This window comes from Polyodon spathula, chromosome 13 (genome assembly GCF_017654505.1).
Source record: "Polyodon spathula isolate WHYD16114869_AA chromosome 13, ASM1765450v1, whole genome shotgun sequence".
Classification (NCBI taxonomy): Eukaryota; Metazoa; Chordata; class Actinopteri; order Acipenseriformes; family Polyodontidae; genus Polyodon; species Polyodon spathula.
In genome coordinates, this window is record NC_054546.1 from 9553907 (window position 1) to 9570764 (window position 16858).

The window sequence follows — 16858 nt, forward strand, 5'->3', positions numbered from 1 at the left end:
GCTTCCACAAACCCCCTACTACAAGGGGAAAAAATGGGGGCCCACAAATCTGTTTGGAGCCAGGCCCACAAAAGGTTAATCTGGCCCTGCTGACATCGCCGACATTGACAGGAATATATATGTATATATACGTGTGTGTCTGTCTATGTGTGTGTGTGTGTGTGATTTGTGTATTTTATATATATATATATATATATATATATATATATATATTATATATATATATATATATATATATATATAGTTAATTTATGAGGAAAAAACCCACAAAAACATAAAACGCTACTTGTCCAAACAAAAAGGGTTAACACTGATAACTAGATTTTCCTCACTTTTTAGTTCTAAATTCCAAAGTTGTTTCAGTTTGAAGGATTTGGGAATATTCCCAAAAAAGACAGATGTTTTCATAAATGGAATTTCCAGACTATTGGATCAAATGACGGCAGGATATGATTTGCCGAGAATTTTAAACCATTTTAAGGGTGCACTCAGATTGATATTTCCCATTCTTAAGACATGCTTGCATTGCACTCTTGCTATTGTACAGCTTTATTATAAAATAAATAAAATTGTGAGCATCTAATCTTACATCCTGTTCTGAATGGGAATCACTTGGACACATTATACAGTAGTTAAGGATTGTTTTATAGAACCTCTGCAAACATGTTATCCTCAACTTGGGATAAGGGTATCAACATTATTTAACTGAGGTTATTGAGAGTACTATATTCTGGGGATATAGCAATATATCTGTACATCCATCTGTCAGACTGTCACACTTATGTTGTTGTATATATGTGTAGAATTACTTAGAAAACTTTAATTTAAAATGCCATTGCTTATTCTTTATTCTATGCATACTGTAGATGTATGTCATTATTATCTTTAATTTTTAATTTTCAAAGCGCTGGTGGAGGATGTATGTTAAAAAGCTGATTATCAGTAAGGAATAACAGGTTATTACAATACAAGTTTACTGACAAATTAATAGTAGAAAAAATCATATACAGTATATCATGTAAAGTAATTCTAATGTCCTATCTACATAGTTTATGAACCCTGTATTACTGTAGCCTGTTAAGTGTAGCATCCCGTATTTTTAGAATATTTAGTTATCATGGTAAATATTGATAGTAGAAACAACAATGAATAATGATAGAGAATACACATAATGATATGTTTAATACTATGAAGCAATTATGAATATGTACAGCTGGCTTCACAGAACCCAGTCATCGTGAAATGTCTTGAAATACCAATTTTTGGACCGTGAAATACAATGAAAAAAGCCATTTTTACTGTAACAAAAACACAGCCCTGGCAATAATGGTAAGCTTAGTAGCATTTTTAAAGAAGCCTTACTTATAAGAGATCCTAATTAAATTGACTAAGTGATTGAATGTTGAAAGAATGTAAAAAAAAAAAAAAAACCACAAACATGTTTTGTTAACACTGACAGTTACCTACAGTTAAGAACTTTCCTCCTACTGCTTGTTGCACCGGCATGATTTATATGACGAGAGCATCTGGATACATTCCAGAATCTGTCTTGTGATTTCCTATAAACCACACAAGTTTTTGGGACATTGGATCCATGCCTCCTCAGAAATCCCAGACTGTTCAGTCTGATTCATGCCTTTGCGTCACAAGATTCCTAATTGTACAGGAGTGACTGTTGCAAACTATCACCATTGTAGGGCCACATTGACAAAGGTTGAATTTAACTGTTAATTAACTGCTAGTTTTAAAACAAATGCCTGTTTGTAGCAGTTCATTTCTTATTCATTTCTTTGCTCTGTTTTTTAGTTGACTCTTTAAGAAGAAAGGAAGATGGACAACTACCAGCAAGCTCCATTTGTGAAAATCAGTGAAGATAAAGCCATTTCAAAGTGGGTATTGGTCTTTGTTTTGCTGTAGAGTAAGATAACAGATCTTTGACATTTAGAGCCTAGACCTATGTTAAATCCTTCAAATTACACCCACCCCTCGTTATATCGTCCCTCGCTATACTGCAGGTTTGGATACATCACGGTCCTGGAGTTGGCTCCCTATTTTTACTGTCTAACTACGTATGCCTTATCTGCAATATACATAAGCACTGGGAATTACTGTTTGTTTTATTTCATACTGCACATCACAAACAACAATATACAAAACAATGAAAAACAAAGCATTAATATCGTACTGTTATTATATACACACGTATTGCACAAAGCAAATTAAATATCTACTTGCTGAAGCGTTTTTATTTTAGCCAACGAGGTGTTCACATGTGGCAGCAATGCACTAGAAAAAGCCACAAGGCAGTGATGTCGGCTCCCTAGCAACAATATACAGATTTATATTGATCCCTGACACCCGTGATATATCTAGTGGATGGTGTACTTAGCGTAATAGTGACATCTGCTGGTATAGGTGGGTACTGGGACAGGCCAGTTGTTGCTGCCTGTCAGCGTGCACTCATTGGTGGAGTTTCCATGTGTGGTTATTTACACGTGAAGCGGCGATGCACGTGCACGTTTGGGAGAACAACTCGAGATGACCAAGTCTGTGGCCGAAAATAACAGCCACAGAGCAGAACAGGGTAAATCTCATTTACTCATGAGCATGATGTAAAACATGTGGAATCCACGCCTATTTTCACATGGAAACCTGCATTTCACATGATAATGTCCACTGTTCCCAATCCAGACAGCCTTGTGAGCATACGTGGAAGGTGTCTGGCACAGATCTCTATAATCTTATGTCTCCGCTGGCTTTCACCCATGTTGATCTGCAATACATGGGTTGGACAGTTTCTACATAACTCAGAGCTAATTATTTAGTTTTTTCCTTTATGAATAAATCGTATGATAAATTAGTTGAAATATTATTCACTACTAATGATATACCACCCCACCAATGGACATCTGAAAAACAATTTGGACAAGAGCAGTAAAACAGATTATTAAACACCAGGCAGGAGGCATTTACAAATAGCAGCTGTGTTACATGAGCTTAACACTGTGCTTTAAACAGTTTCACTCAAGCAAGATGTCACCTGACAACCATGGATTTCCAGGTGAGATTGTCTCATGTACCTATTCTCTGTGCATGGAAACCATAATTTCCCGAGGCTGTCTGAGAAAACAGCATGAGGACTCTACGCACGGCTGATGTGTATATCAACCTCCTCCTTTCCGCTTCATTTTAATGACGTCGGGTGAAAAGAGGGTCTTCTCCAGTAAAATAAACTGATCCAATGGAAACCTGAAATGTATAGGGCCATTTTTCATTCGGCTCGAGCACAATGTCTCGAGTACAATTAGAACACACATGGAAACTCCTCCCAGTGTTTAACTTATCTGATCCAGTTATTTACCACTGGGGCAGCTACTCGGTATACATTCCCTAAAATTGAATTTAAACTTGTAATGAAAGATTGTAGAGAAAAAACATCGATACCTCAATAGTTCTTTAATACATCTGGCAAACCATACAACTTGCATAATGTATTGGATTTAATGGGTATGGTTACAATCATCTCAATAGCAAAACAAGAATTTGTATCTCAAAAGTAAATCTAGTGTTTGAATAAGACAAAAATCAGTTTAAATGATTACAACAGTGGGTTATTTTTTATTGAATGTCTATGCAAAAATTCCTAGACCCATTGCAGTAACACAGTCCAAACATAAATCTCAATGAACTTTCCAGTGATTGGCTCACCTGTGATATTATTTTGCACTGTTCTTTATTACATGCTGCTTTAATGCACTGAAAGTTATTAAAGATGTAAAGCATTATGGTGTTACTAGTGTTATCCCACTTGTTTTATGACCTGGATCCCTATTGATGATAAAAGAACAGAAGTGTTATTGTATAGATTCTGTATGTGAGATGATGAAGGGAAATCCAAGATGAGTTCATTCCTGCCCTTTTTTAAATTGTTTTTTCTTATTCTAGGTCAGATCTTTTATCACTGCTGAAAACATACAACTGTTATCATGAAGGTAAAAGTTTCCAGCTAAGGAACCGAGAGGTACAGTATGAAGTTTGATAGATGCTATAGTTATTTTTATGTTTCTGTCTATGATACTAAATCCTGAAAAAATGCTAGTTTCAAGGTTTGTGCTGCATCCTGAAAGTATTCAGAACTACAATAGACTAAACGTGGTAATTTAGTATTTGAACCTTAATTCACTATGCTGTATAGTAGTATTGCATCAAGCAGTTTGAGCTCACAACCTCATGTGACTTTCTGGCATGAGGGAATCAAATAAAAAGGGTCAGATAGAATTCCAGGTTCACATTGAATTTAGCTGAAAGTGAATAAATGAATAAGAGCAATTCAGTATATCCTGCCTGGGCAAAGAGAAACCCATCTAAACAGATCCCACTGTTTTTATTTATTACAAGAATTTTACTGAGCTATAAAATCCTGATTGAATCTATGTTTTTCTATGTTATCTATTTGTGTGTTGAGGGGTACTAGTTGGTTTCACATAAATAGATTCAATCAGGATTTTATAGTTCAGTGGAATTCCTATAATAACACTGCACGTAACAATTTTAGCTTCAACGGGAACTGTGTGTGTGTGTGTGTGTGTGTGTGTGTGTGTGTCTATATATATATATATATATATATATATATATATATATATATATATATAAACTTTACAGAACCTATGTGCTCATTGAGTTGTTTTGTAGCATATGCATTTTGTTTTTTGTGGTCTTTGGTAGAAAAAGTACCATCTATGTTTTTGAAGTTCAGAGCCAAGACCAGATTAAGTGCTTTGTATGCGCTACATATGACTGATGTTGTTAAATCTTTTACACAGCCCCTCTATATGTTTTCATTTATCTGGTGGGTTTTACTACTATATACTGTACAATTATATTATACATTGGTGTAATATTAAACAATGTAATGTTAAACTAACCAATTCCTTGGACATTCCCAGCTTTGTTTGCCAAAAAATTTGTCACAGAGGTGATTGCAGTTCGTTGCAGTACAAGGGCAATCCAGCTGGGATTTTCCATTATTGCAAAAAGGAATGTCTTGTCTAGGTTTTTTATATATTACTTTGAAAAGAGCCTCTATATAATACTAAATAATTTGCTGACAACCTAGATTTTTTTTAAAGAGTATTTGAATACTTGCCAATTTCTTCTAGTAGATTTTTAACTACATGCAGTTATCCAAAGACCTAACTTTTGAAGCCATTTTTCACTTGTATAGGAAGTATTAGCTATAGTTTTGGGGGAACTGTTGTACTTTGTAAGACAGTAATAATATAAATATGAAAGGCAAAAACAAATTAAATTAATGCAACAGAAAAATGAAAAAAAAAGATGAATTACTGGGCATGTGCCCCATAGTGGGTTCTGTTACCACCCCATTGACACCACGGGTGGGCAGCCCAGGTAGAGAATCCTCTGCTTGGCCTATCCTGATAGACACAGTACCAAGGTCACATGTCTCCAAAAGACTCAAATAAGTGGACATTTCCAGAACACATTCTTCAGCTGTGACCAAACGTTTTGCATCATCCTAGAGAATGAACACATTTGGCTTCATAAAGTCAAATGAAACCAGCTGAATAATGTTATGTTAACATATTGGACATTCATACATTCCTTCTTCAATTTCATTATCTCCCATATGGTATTTATAATGCACATTTTTATTTGCCTGCGTGTAGTACCTTACACTTTTCTGTATTAAATTTCATTTGCCATGTATCTGCCCAGCTCTGAATGCTGTCAAGATCATTTTGAATGACCTTTGCCTCTGCAACGGTGCTTTCCACTCCTCCTATTTTTGTGTCGACTGCAAATTTAACAAGTTTACTTACTATACCAGAATCTAAGTGATTAATGTAGATTAGGAATAGCAGAAGACCTAGTACTGATCCCTGTGGAATGGTTTAGCATCCTCTTGATTTATTAATTCCGTCGGTAATGTTTGTGTAATATCAGATACTGTAGATGTAAAACAAAGATGATGTCCCTGTTTCCTGCTGTTTTCTGTACTTTTTCACAGCAGTTGCACAATACAGATAATGTAGTGCAGTGGGTATCAATGCTAGTCCTGGGGGACCCTCTGCCCTGCTGGTTTTTGTTCCAACTAAGGGTTCAGTTGAGTAGTTGAGAGCTCAATTGAACCAATGATTTGCTTTTTTTTATTCTATAAACTGTAGAAAGTTGGAGAATTAATGTTCCTTATACAATTTTATACTTCACTTGAAACCCTGAGTGTTTACAATAATTGAAAAACTCAGATTAGACTAATTTATTAGTTCCATTCAGGTCGAACAAAAACCAGCAGGTTAGGCGGTCCCCCAGGACCAGGGTTGAGAAACACTGCTGTAGTGGTTCTAAAAGCACAGAAGCAGATCCACAGCTTTATTATGACCAACAACGCACAGCAGTCTGTTTAAACGATAGAATCAGTGGCTGATGAAAACACTGCTGTATTAATCCTGGTAGTGTTTCCCAGCATCATTAAATACAAAAACAAACTGAGGTGCCAGAGGTCTGCAATAGAGCAGGTGTGCACGTTTGAGAACGGTTCCTGTTTAGATAATGAAAATAGAGCCCATGGTCTAAAGTCCATCTATTTTGATGATCCAAAAGGTAAAATTATTATTTTAATATTTTTTTTTTTTTTTTTTTTTTTTTTTTACTTCTGGACCATGGTATTATCTCAATGCATACCTCAAAAACAGACCTGCATCAGTTTCTTCTTGCCTTTGACTCCCAATACCTTACATTGGTTGGAATCCAAATCCAGCGCATTGTTCTCGCCAGTGGATGGCAGCAGAGCTGTGTTAGAAATACATTTCATGCAGGGGTTAGTGTGTGTGTGTGTGTGTGTGTTTTCTTTTAAATATGTGCATTTTAATTGTGTTTGAAACTATTAGTAATGCATTATGGAGTTGTTTTTTGCAGATGCTCTGTTGTTGAAGTGCCATATCCTGTAGTCAGAGCTCTTTGCCACATCTAAGCATGGAAGTGCTTCCAAATGCCACATCTTGAAGTATTTTTGAAGCCAGAATAAGCATTGTTAACAAGGTGCTCCTTGTCTCTCTGCCCACCACAGCAGGGTAAGGATGTCCTTGCAAAGCGAACAGAATTTCCTCCTTTCCTGTTTGTTTATTTAAGACACAGCTGTGGCGATGTCTGAAGTGAACTTGAACTGTCATACAAGAGAGAGAGGAAGTGTTTAATAAACCAAAAAGTTGTCCTACACTGTTGTGCAACTTTGACTTTAGACAAGCTATCAAATATGGCAGTTTTAGAATTGCATCTAAGGATTCTAGAAATCAAAAGATGGGCATGTCACTCAGTTACCTCTTGTCTATGGCATCTGGTATCTAGCAGACTGAACATCAGAACAAATCTTGGGACTTGTTCCATATTTTATTTAAATTAGGAAACAACCAACTACTAGTAGTAGTAAAGCTACATCTTAGTTGGTGCTTATCTTGGCAAGAGTCGAGTTCAAATCAGCATGAAGTTTTGATATCTACTCTCATGTAATGGAAATCTGGTCTTGGTGCCGTATGTCAACATTTTCCTGAATTCCACTGTCCATTTCAAGGTTAACTTTGAAAACAAAATGTCATGGTTTATTTTTCAACTTCTGATTCCACCCTTGTGAACCTCCATTCAAGGGACAAGAGACAAACTAGCGAGGGTGGCAATAAAACAGGGGAACTTAACGATCCCAAAAATGTTAGCAATTAAACAAAAAATGTCTGTAGAGTAAACAATATGGAGGAGAACATGTTGAAGGTTTAGCAGTGCTTTTCTACTTTTTAATTGGTCGTCAGTATCTTGTTGGCGAGTGAGACTGTAATGCATTCATGTACATTTGTTTAGCTAATGTAAGTGCATTGACTGATAGCGGATTGTGAGGATAGCCGTATTTTATATTAGAGAACTTTAGAAGGAATAGCTGATGGAATGCAAAGTTGGCATTATAACAGGGTGATGTAATGGTAAGGATGGAAGTGCATTATGATGAGTGTTGTGACAGTTTAAAATTGCTTGGATTTTAATTATAAATAGATTCTACCCACACCATGTATGCCACTTCAAACAAACCCTTTTTGTTCAGGGGTTGTTGAACACGGTCGTCTTTGTGTTTCTTGTGATCATATGATCTTCCAGAGTTAGATAAGGAAAAAACACTGAACAATAAAAATACACTGTTGTCATAATAATAGCCCAAATAGTGAATGGTGCTACCTAGGGGATAACAAAAGGTTATGGTGTTGCTACCTGCATAGAATGGTACAAATATTACAACGCCATACCCTTCTGGTTATGAATTACGTTTGAATTAAGTATGTGAAACACAAAGTCTATTGGTATTTTGAATTATTAAGTTACTATGCAATGGGGATTATCTGTGGAATGGAATTTAGTTTGTAATTTTAGATTCCCTCCCCTAGTCACTGCATTGAGCCAGTGTAGGTTTACTCAAATAATAAATAGTATTTACAAAAATGTAATTATAATATTTTATTAACAAATATAAAATCATTGGTTCTATAATCAAAACATTGGAGGTATTTGTAGGTGTTTGACAGCATGGGCATGACATGATTACCATAATGTTGTTCCTCTATATATATATATATATATATATATATATATATATATATATATATATATATATATATATACGCCTATGTATAATATATAGCTAAACAATAAAGGTTGTTCTACAATGTTTATTCCAATATAATACTGGTTAATAATGCAAACACATTTGCATAGCAAATCTTATTACATAAATAATTGAGTGTTCAAGCTCTCTGAGTGCACTTTCGAGTCAGGATTGTCCTCTAGCTTTTGACACAGTGGCCAACGTTTTGAAACGTTTAATACCAAAAAAGGTATATTTGGTATATTGTTCGGAGGAGACACATAGCAGCAGGAATATTTTCTTTAAGAGAAGATTAATTGTTTTGTGATTGTGCAAACAGCCAATCCAGTGGGTCCCTTGTGCTTAGAAACACTTGGCTTTTACATTCCGTGTGATTTCCGATTGTAAATGTAACATCGTCCAAGCACACTGGCATGAGAGCATTGTTACCCCGTGTGCTGCTTCTTGGTAGAGTTGCTGAGCTGGAATGTTTCGTTAGAGGCTTGCTGCTGGTTTTTGTTTTCAGAGGCCTCTGCATTTTGAGGGGATTGCTGCTCCCTGATGAAGACGTGGGCTGGGCCAGCTGACGAATGGACATGAAATATTCATCCAGTGACTGGGATGAGTGCGAAGGGGATAGGCATCCTCCTTGCGAGAGGGAGCGGCACCTCCTTGAGACTTCTCCTCATACATTTCACTGATTGTAGGCAACTGGTCAAAAGAGAGTAGGACGTATATTTCAATCTATAAATAATCAATAACGCATGAGGAAATGTTGTTGTTTTTTTTTTTTTTTTTTTTTTTTAATATTGCCATTATAATAAATATACATGAAGCCATGGGCAAACCAGTTTTTATATATTGTATTAAACTGATTAACTAAGGTTTTTTTTTTGTTTGTTTTTTTTTTAAATTACGTTTAGTAGTCGCCAATTGACCTCCAGGATATAGAGCGCCTTTACTGAATGCGCCCTTCGGGAGCACCAGGATGCACATTATTTTGGGGAACTGAAGTTTTCACTTTTATTGGACTATAGCAACACATATTATTATTTTATTGATTCAGGCTAAACTGATGTGCCAAAATATTATAAAAGATAATGCTCTGAATTTAGCTGTTACCTTTACCAAGCTTCTCCAGAAACACTGACTGGAAGCTGAACAATTTGGGTTAATAACCATTTATGTACAATAATTATAAAAAGAACTACAGTCTTTAGTTGTAGAAGTAGAAAGCATTCAGTATTCTTTTTAAAAATGTGTTTAAAATGACTATATTTAGGCTGTACAACATGACAGTGATGTAACATTGTACTGATCAGTAACAAAAAATAACCAGCTAAGAATATAAATATGCTTACCTTATTGGAGATACTGTGGTGCCCAAATAATGCAGTCCTTTTACAGCTTGTGTTTTGTAAATGGTGGAGGTAGCTTGTACTTGTTAGAGACAGAAATATTTTCTCAGGACAACAGTGAATGGCAGAGCTTTTTATACTGTTACCCCAGTGACGAGTTTTAAATCAAGGATAACAGACAACAAAAATAGCTGTGCCTCTGACCTCAGAACACAGAAGGAGGGCGTGTGTGTGTGCGTGCGTGCCAAGCAAAACCTGGTGTGGAAGCTGACCATGGATTCAGCATTTCAACAGCTGTTACAGAGTTTGCATTTCTTTTGAATTTAATGTACTATAAAGTTATTGTCTCATTTACCTCCTGCTTATCAGTTTTGCAAATATTTGCTCTAAAGACGGCATGTGCATAATTGGATGTGTTTTATTTGCAGACATGAATGACAAAATATGAGTGAAAACTATTTTGAGGAATCCACCACCAAATAATTTTTTTTTCGCATATTACACATTTTATACAAAATATATGGAAATTTCAGCAGCAGTATATTTAAAAAAATAATTTGTTTGGGTGTGTTAATCTGAAAACTAATAAAAATGTTATGTAACAGGAAGAATGTCTACAGTTCACACTTTTGAGTGAAATAATCATTGCCACACAATGAAATACCTTTGGCGTGTACTGTACTTGAAATAGGGCCTTACAGCAAGATACTGATAGTGTGCAGTGTTATAACCTTTTGAAGGCGCCAAGTCCTACTAAAAGTCCCTACAGTATATCATCAGGACAAAAGTGATAGCATGAATAGAAGTCTGAATGCCAGGCCTGTCCTTTTCAATGGAAATGTGCTGTTCTGCATACAGTCCTCTTCTTCATTATCACTACTAGCCATGATACTGATCCAATGTAAAGTCTGCAGCTTATTGGAAAGCAAGCACTAAAGACACTTTATCACTTCAAACAATGAAATACTGTACTACTCCAACTTATGTATCCCCTCAATACCAAGTAATACTAATACTTTTGTATGCCGTTTTAAGAAAATCCAATTTAGAAGAAAAGATTAAAATGTAGTTCATCTCCCAAGAGACTAAACTGGGATGTAATACTATAGTATATTTCATGAGGCATCCAGCTCAAGTTTATCTCAAGTTAAATTGATTTAGGAAAGTCTGCCAAATCTGCTAAAGTGTTTTTCATATTTGAATGTAGCTCAAGCTCAGGATTTGATTTGCGTTGGTTATCAACACAACAACTAGAGCTGGTGATTTTTCCATACCAGATGAACTGACCTTGGGGATTACGAGTATAAATAAAGTATTCATTTTCAACTCAAGTTTTTGGGGGATTCTGTGCAATAATGCAAACTTCAGTTGCAGTGATGGTGTTGGCAGTATATCAGCTCAAAATAAGGCCCATTTTGTGATTCTCTCTCTCTCTCTTTCTCTCTCTCTCTCTCTGTGTGTGTGTGTATTTATATATATAAAAAAATGATACTTTAGGTACTTAAAAAGGCAGAATAATTGATTACAAATCAATTATCAGGACGTTTCAGACTATAAATCCTTCATCGACTGAATACAAAAAAAAACCAAAACATTTATATTATTATAAAATGTTGTTGTCTTCTTTAAAAACTGTGTTTTTTCAGCTGGTAAACAGCTTAGCTGTCCAGTTCAATAGTAGAATAGGTTCCTTACAAATGTTTAGTTAGCGCTCCAAAGGAGCTAGGAGTTTATTTTGTTTTTGTTCATTTTTCATTAAAGTGAGAAATGAGTTGATTTAAGAATCTGTATAACTAGTCATTTGAAAAGACTGGTTGGTTGTGTCGGCATGATTGAAGGCAGCCTGTCTGAGAAGTTGCCTGGAGAATGAGATGTTCTCCTTCAACAATCAGCAGACTAGTCCAGGAAACCAGGTCTGTGAGTGACAGGCCCCGTCATGGAAGGCAGAGGGTCACCACATCGGCCCAGGACTGTCATATCCGACTGATCTATCTGCATAATCGTTTTCAGACTGCAGTGGCTACAGCACGAGAAATTCCAGGAAGAAATAAGCTGCTCATCAGCAGAATAACTGTAGCTGGCTGTCTACATGAAAATGATTTCCATGCTTGGAGACTGTTCAGGGGTAACTTGTTGACACTTGAGAGATGAAATCGTCGTCTTCTGTGGGCCAAAGAACATCCGAGGTGGCGGCAGAGAGTGGAGTGGCGTTTTGTTCACCGATGAAGGTCTTTTTGCCCTTGACGGACCTGACAGAAGACAACGTGTGTTTGGAGACAAGGGTTGTGGTGAGCGTTATGCTGACTGTTGCGTTGTTCAAGCCAACTAGTAGGGCGGTAGAAGTTTGATGATGTGGGGAGGAATCTCCTTTATCACAAGACTGCCTTTTGTGCAGATTGAGGGCAACCTTACTGCTCAGTGATACATTGACGAAGTCCTTGAGGCAACAGTTTTTCCGTTCCTACAAGCCAATCTGGAAGTGTTGATTTTCCAGCAGAACAATGCAAGACTACACAGTGCTAGGCTTACATTTGCAAAACTTCAAGAAAACAATGTCAAGGTCTTGGCGGGGCCAGTTTTTTCTCCTGACCTGAGTCCAGTAGAACATTTGTGGGACCCAATCACCAGTGCCATTCACAGGAGGCAACCGCAACCAGCCAACCTTTGCCAGCTGGCTGCAGCTGAACAGGAAGAGTGGCGGAAGATCCCACAGCAGTCTATCCAGGTCTGTGGGTCCACGCTTAAGGCTCAGTGTGGTCAAACCCGATACTAACTTTGTATTGTTTTAATTTTGACAGCTTACAAAAACTTAACATGATTCTTTGATCTGAATTGTTGTTCACGTTTTCTGTGATTTTGTTTGGTATCTATGTTTAAAATGTCTGATTAAATGCATTAGATCGGAGTGTTGCATTTCTTTTGTGCAGTGTGTGTGTGTGTGTATATATGTAGTCCGGGAGAGCAAAGGACTACACATGCCAGAAACATGTACTTATTTATTTAATTATGTAATTAGTATCACCTGCACCTGGCTGTTATTGTAAATTTGAGCCAGGTGCAGGGTATTTAAAGAAAGCAGACAGTCTCTTCAGGGCTGCTGACGAAGGAAGAGCCTGGTCGTAAATCGTAGAGAGAAAGGTATTCAAAAGGTAATCAAGGTTTTCAAACATAGTACCGCAAAGTGTTTGTTTGTGCATTTGTGTATTATTTTTCTGTTTTATGGCAGGTAAACAGCTTATCTGTCCTGCGAGTCAGACAGGGACCTGCTGTATGTGTAGTAAGAGCTAAACTTTTGTTTGTTTCTCAGTATTAAAAGTCTGTCTATGCGCTGAAAATTCAAGTTCTGGGTCTTAAAAGGGGCAAACGAACCGCAGAGAGTGAGGCCGGTTTACAATTGGTATATAATAGATAAAAAACAACTTTAATACCAAGTTCAGAAACCTCAACAAGGCCTACATGTCCTCAGACACCACTTTGTAGTCTGCGACGTCACAAGTCTCATCTTCATTTTCCCTCATAGAAGTGACAGTTATTAGCTTTTGGTCGATGTGAATTTGATTGAGCCCAGGTTTCCAGACCACTCCTATTCTAAAATGTGAGTGCGTGATCAGCCTAACTGCTCTTGTGCACGTAGACCTGCGCTGCAACTAGAGTGGACTTCAGCCAGCAGGATTTCCTGGCTTTCGTATTATTAATTCTGAATTCATGTTTTGTACTGCTGCAGGAAGAAGGTGAATTAATCATTGAAGGTTTGCTTAACATCTCCTGGGGTCTTCGAAGGCCAATCAGACTTCAGATGCATGATGACAATGAGCGAGTCCATTTCTCATGTACTGGGCCATGGAGGTTAGACCAGACTGGTTTAAACAGGTGAGTAGCAGGGTGAGGTACGCATTAAACATGCAGCTGTTTTTTTTTTTTTTTTTTTTTTTTTTTTTTTTTTATCTCAGAATTAAAAGAATACTTTTTATGAAATGTCCCTGTTCTATGTTGCTATTCTATCAAACCTTCAGACACTGGTGCACAGGTCCTCAACACACCACTGTGTAAACAAACAAAGCACAAATCTGTTTGTAACCTTCCATTAGTTTTTAATTTACAACTTATTGAATTCTGCCATCGAAGAAAATATTTTAGCAGCTCTGTTATTTTATTGAATCTGTCTAATAAAAAAATCTATCAATAACCAAAGCTAGATGTTGCTTTTAATGTTTGCTTAATCTTTATCCACTCTAGTTTAATAACACACTTCAGCTGTTTCTGCACTGTTTTTGTTGCCTGCATTGCATCTATGTAGAATATATATAAGCCATTATTTACAACAAGTAAGGTAACATGCAGTGACTCACCAGGTAAACAAATGTCACCTGATGTTTGCTGAAGCAAGGCTTATCTGATTTACAAGGGCAGTTAAATGTAAGACGAGTCATAAACAGCATAAAATTAGAAATGTTGTAAACTGTCAAGGTCAATCCTTTCATGACACACAGGGTGTCCTATTTCTTTATGGTATACAGTAACTCTTATCACATGTTTTAAGCAGAATTTTTATATTTTTAACATGACCTGGAAAACCGAGTGACAAACTACTGGCAAAACAACCCCTGATGTATCATATTTTAGACTTGGTTAGTGAGAATCCCCATTGCCCCCTCCCAAGTTTTTACCACACCACAGTTGATTGCTGGGAAGGCATTGACAAAAGTTAATCTGATATTCACAGTGATAGAATTTGTATGTTTCAGTTTGAACAGATTATGGTCTATTCTTTAAATATATTCTGATGCGTTTTGCATGCCCACAGCCAGATGGACTGGGATGATGGGTAAGTAGATCTTCTGGTTTCTGCAGGTGGTAGATGGGTGAATTAATTAATACCCTGGGATTCCATGTATGTTGCAATTCTGCCTCCTAATCTCATTGAACAAAAGCATATGATTAAGATTGTACTTATCCCAAGCTGTGCATGAAAAAAAAACTATGTTGATATTTGAAAGCATAGTTTATTCTAGCAACATGGAAATAGATTTCCAGAACATAATTTGATAAGACTGCTTTACAAAGATCCTTTCACTTACCTATTCCAGTTCAGGAATAGTTTTGACTAATTTTAATTTTGAACTAAATGTTGTGGGTGCAGGGTTAAAAAAAAAAAAAAATGATATACCTGCATACACAGTTTGTAATGAAAGAAGTCAAACTGTACATGCATGGTAAACGGTTTCATTGTGGCTAGTATATTGCCAGTAAGTCCCAAAATAACACGTTGATTATGAAGTACACAGCTGTCCACTTTGCCTTTGCCCTGGCCACCTGGAATCCAAAAAAATGATAGATTGCCATGCTTTCTGGTGTTTTCAGCACTACAGCGGAAATCCCTTAACAAAATCATTTGTACTTTAAAATATCCTGTGTAACATCTGTGTTCCATATGTCTTCCATGAAGACTTTCAACTCAAGCTTAGTTAAGCATATAGCAACAGCAAGACCTTTACCGCAGTACAGCATGTCCGTCAACCTCAATGAGAAACACTGTTTTTTTTCTGATTTTAATAATAACATTCCAGAATAGACTAGGGAACATTTCCGAAACAATGTTAAACATTTGGAACAAAAAACAAGATTTTATGGAACCAAATGCCATCTAATTCGAACAAAACTACGGAAGAAATTGGTTGTTCTTCAAAAGACTTTGTTAACATCTGTCTTGTGTAGCTGACTTGTGTTTTTGCATGTTATTGTGTGTCTCTTGTACAAGCTTACTTACAAAAGCATGTGTGATTAATGGCTGGATTTATCAGTGCTTGTTTGTGAGGATACAACTCCAACAAAACCCTCAGGCTGTTCATGCAGATTCAGTACCTGCTGCTGTTTCATGTTGCACCTGGGTCAGTCGCATTTAGTCCTTTTAAACTAGAACTGATTTAATCAGCTATTTGATTTTTTTTCTTAAAGTATGAAAAAATGGATGCATTTACTTTCTGTGGAGAAAGAAAATCAGTTCACTTTAAATCTTTTGTATTTGTTATCATTATATTAGTCTGCCAGGCATCAATTAGCTGAGTGTTTAACCTATTCAATAAATTTGACAAATGCAACCTTAATGCTACATGTCTGTCAAAAAACTATATAACATGCAATGGAACTCCATAGGAATAAGATAAATTAAGAACCTAAATATAATTGTAATCCAATACATTCTTTCTAACTGCATTTATTTATCTGTCTATAGTAAAAATGTGTTTATAGCACATTGTGCTGCTTTCTTGCAGTTCTGGTTAACTACAGTGCTAGTCAAGCCAGTGTAAGTTTAATTGACAAGTATAAACCTGTCAGTTGCACATCAGAATAAAAAACGAAGGTCATTTCATGCAGTCTAAAATGGTGCTGTATCATCATTTGATAAGATTGTTAGCATTCAAGATATGGCCTTTTCACAGTGTGCTGTGCCAGGATGTAAGAGGAACTGCTCATTCAATGTAAGTGAAAGCAATATCAAAGCCATAAAGATTAAAGGGAGGTGCAACATAAAAGCCAGATAAAGGGAATGCTTTGAAAGTTTGCGAAATCATCAAGGTTCCTAGAATCTGGATTTTTTTCCACCATTTTATTTTGTCAGAAGATAGCTTACAGTGGTCCTTGTAGAAAGCAAATGATCAAAAGTAGTTTAAAATGAAAGGTACGTTTATAATAATACTCTTAGTGTTTTAAAGGTTACCAATTGATTGCATGTTGTGAACTGAGATTCCATTATTAGTAAAACACAAAATGTAATCTGTTTATGGCAGGATAATGGTTCAATGTCTTTGTTGTCATATCAATCAATCAATAATAAACAGACAAATTACAGATATGATTT

At 36.3% G+C, this 16858-nt stretch overlaps 1 protein-coding gene across 5 annotated transcripts in view; it reads left to right on the forward strand.

The window, feature by feature from the left end:
* Positions 1 to 16858, forward strand: part of LOC121325615 (ras association domain-containing protein 4-like) — a 39082-nt gene that overhangs the window by 15314 nt on the left and 6910 nt on the right. For 3 of the 5 annotated variants that reach the window (XR_005951355.1, XM_041268428.1, XM_041268425.1), the window contains exons 2-5: positions 1807 to 1889; positions 3946 to 4021; positions 13724 to 13869; positions 14804 to 14824. Coding sequence is in view for 4 of the 5 variants with exons in the window: in XM_041268428.1 (XP_041124362.1) it covers positions 1831 to 1889; positions 3946 to 4021; positions 13724 to 13869; positions 14804 to 14824 (302 nt within the window). In the remaining variant the exon portion in view is untranslated. The other 2 variants (XM_041268426.1, XM_041268429.1) reach the window with 2 other exon arrangements.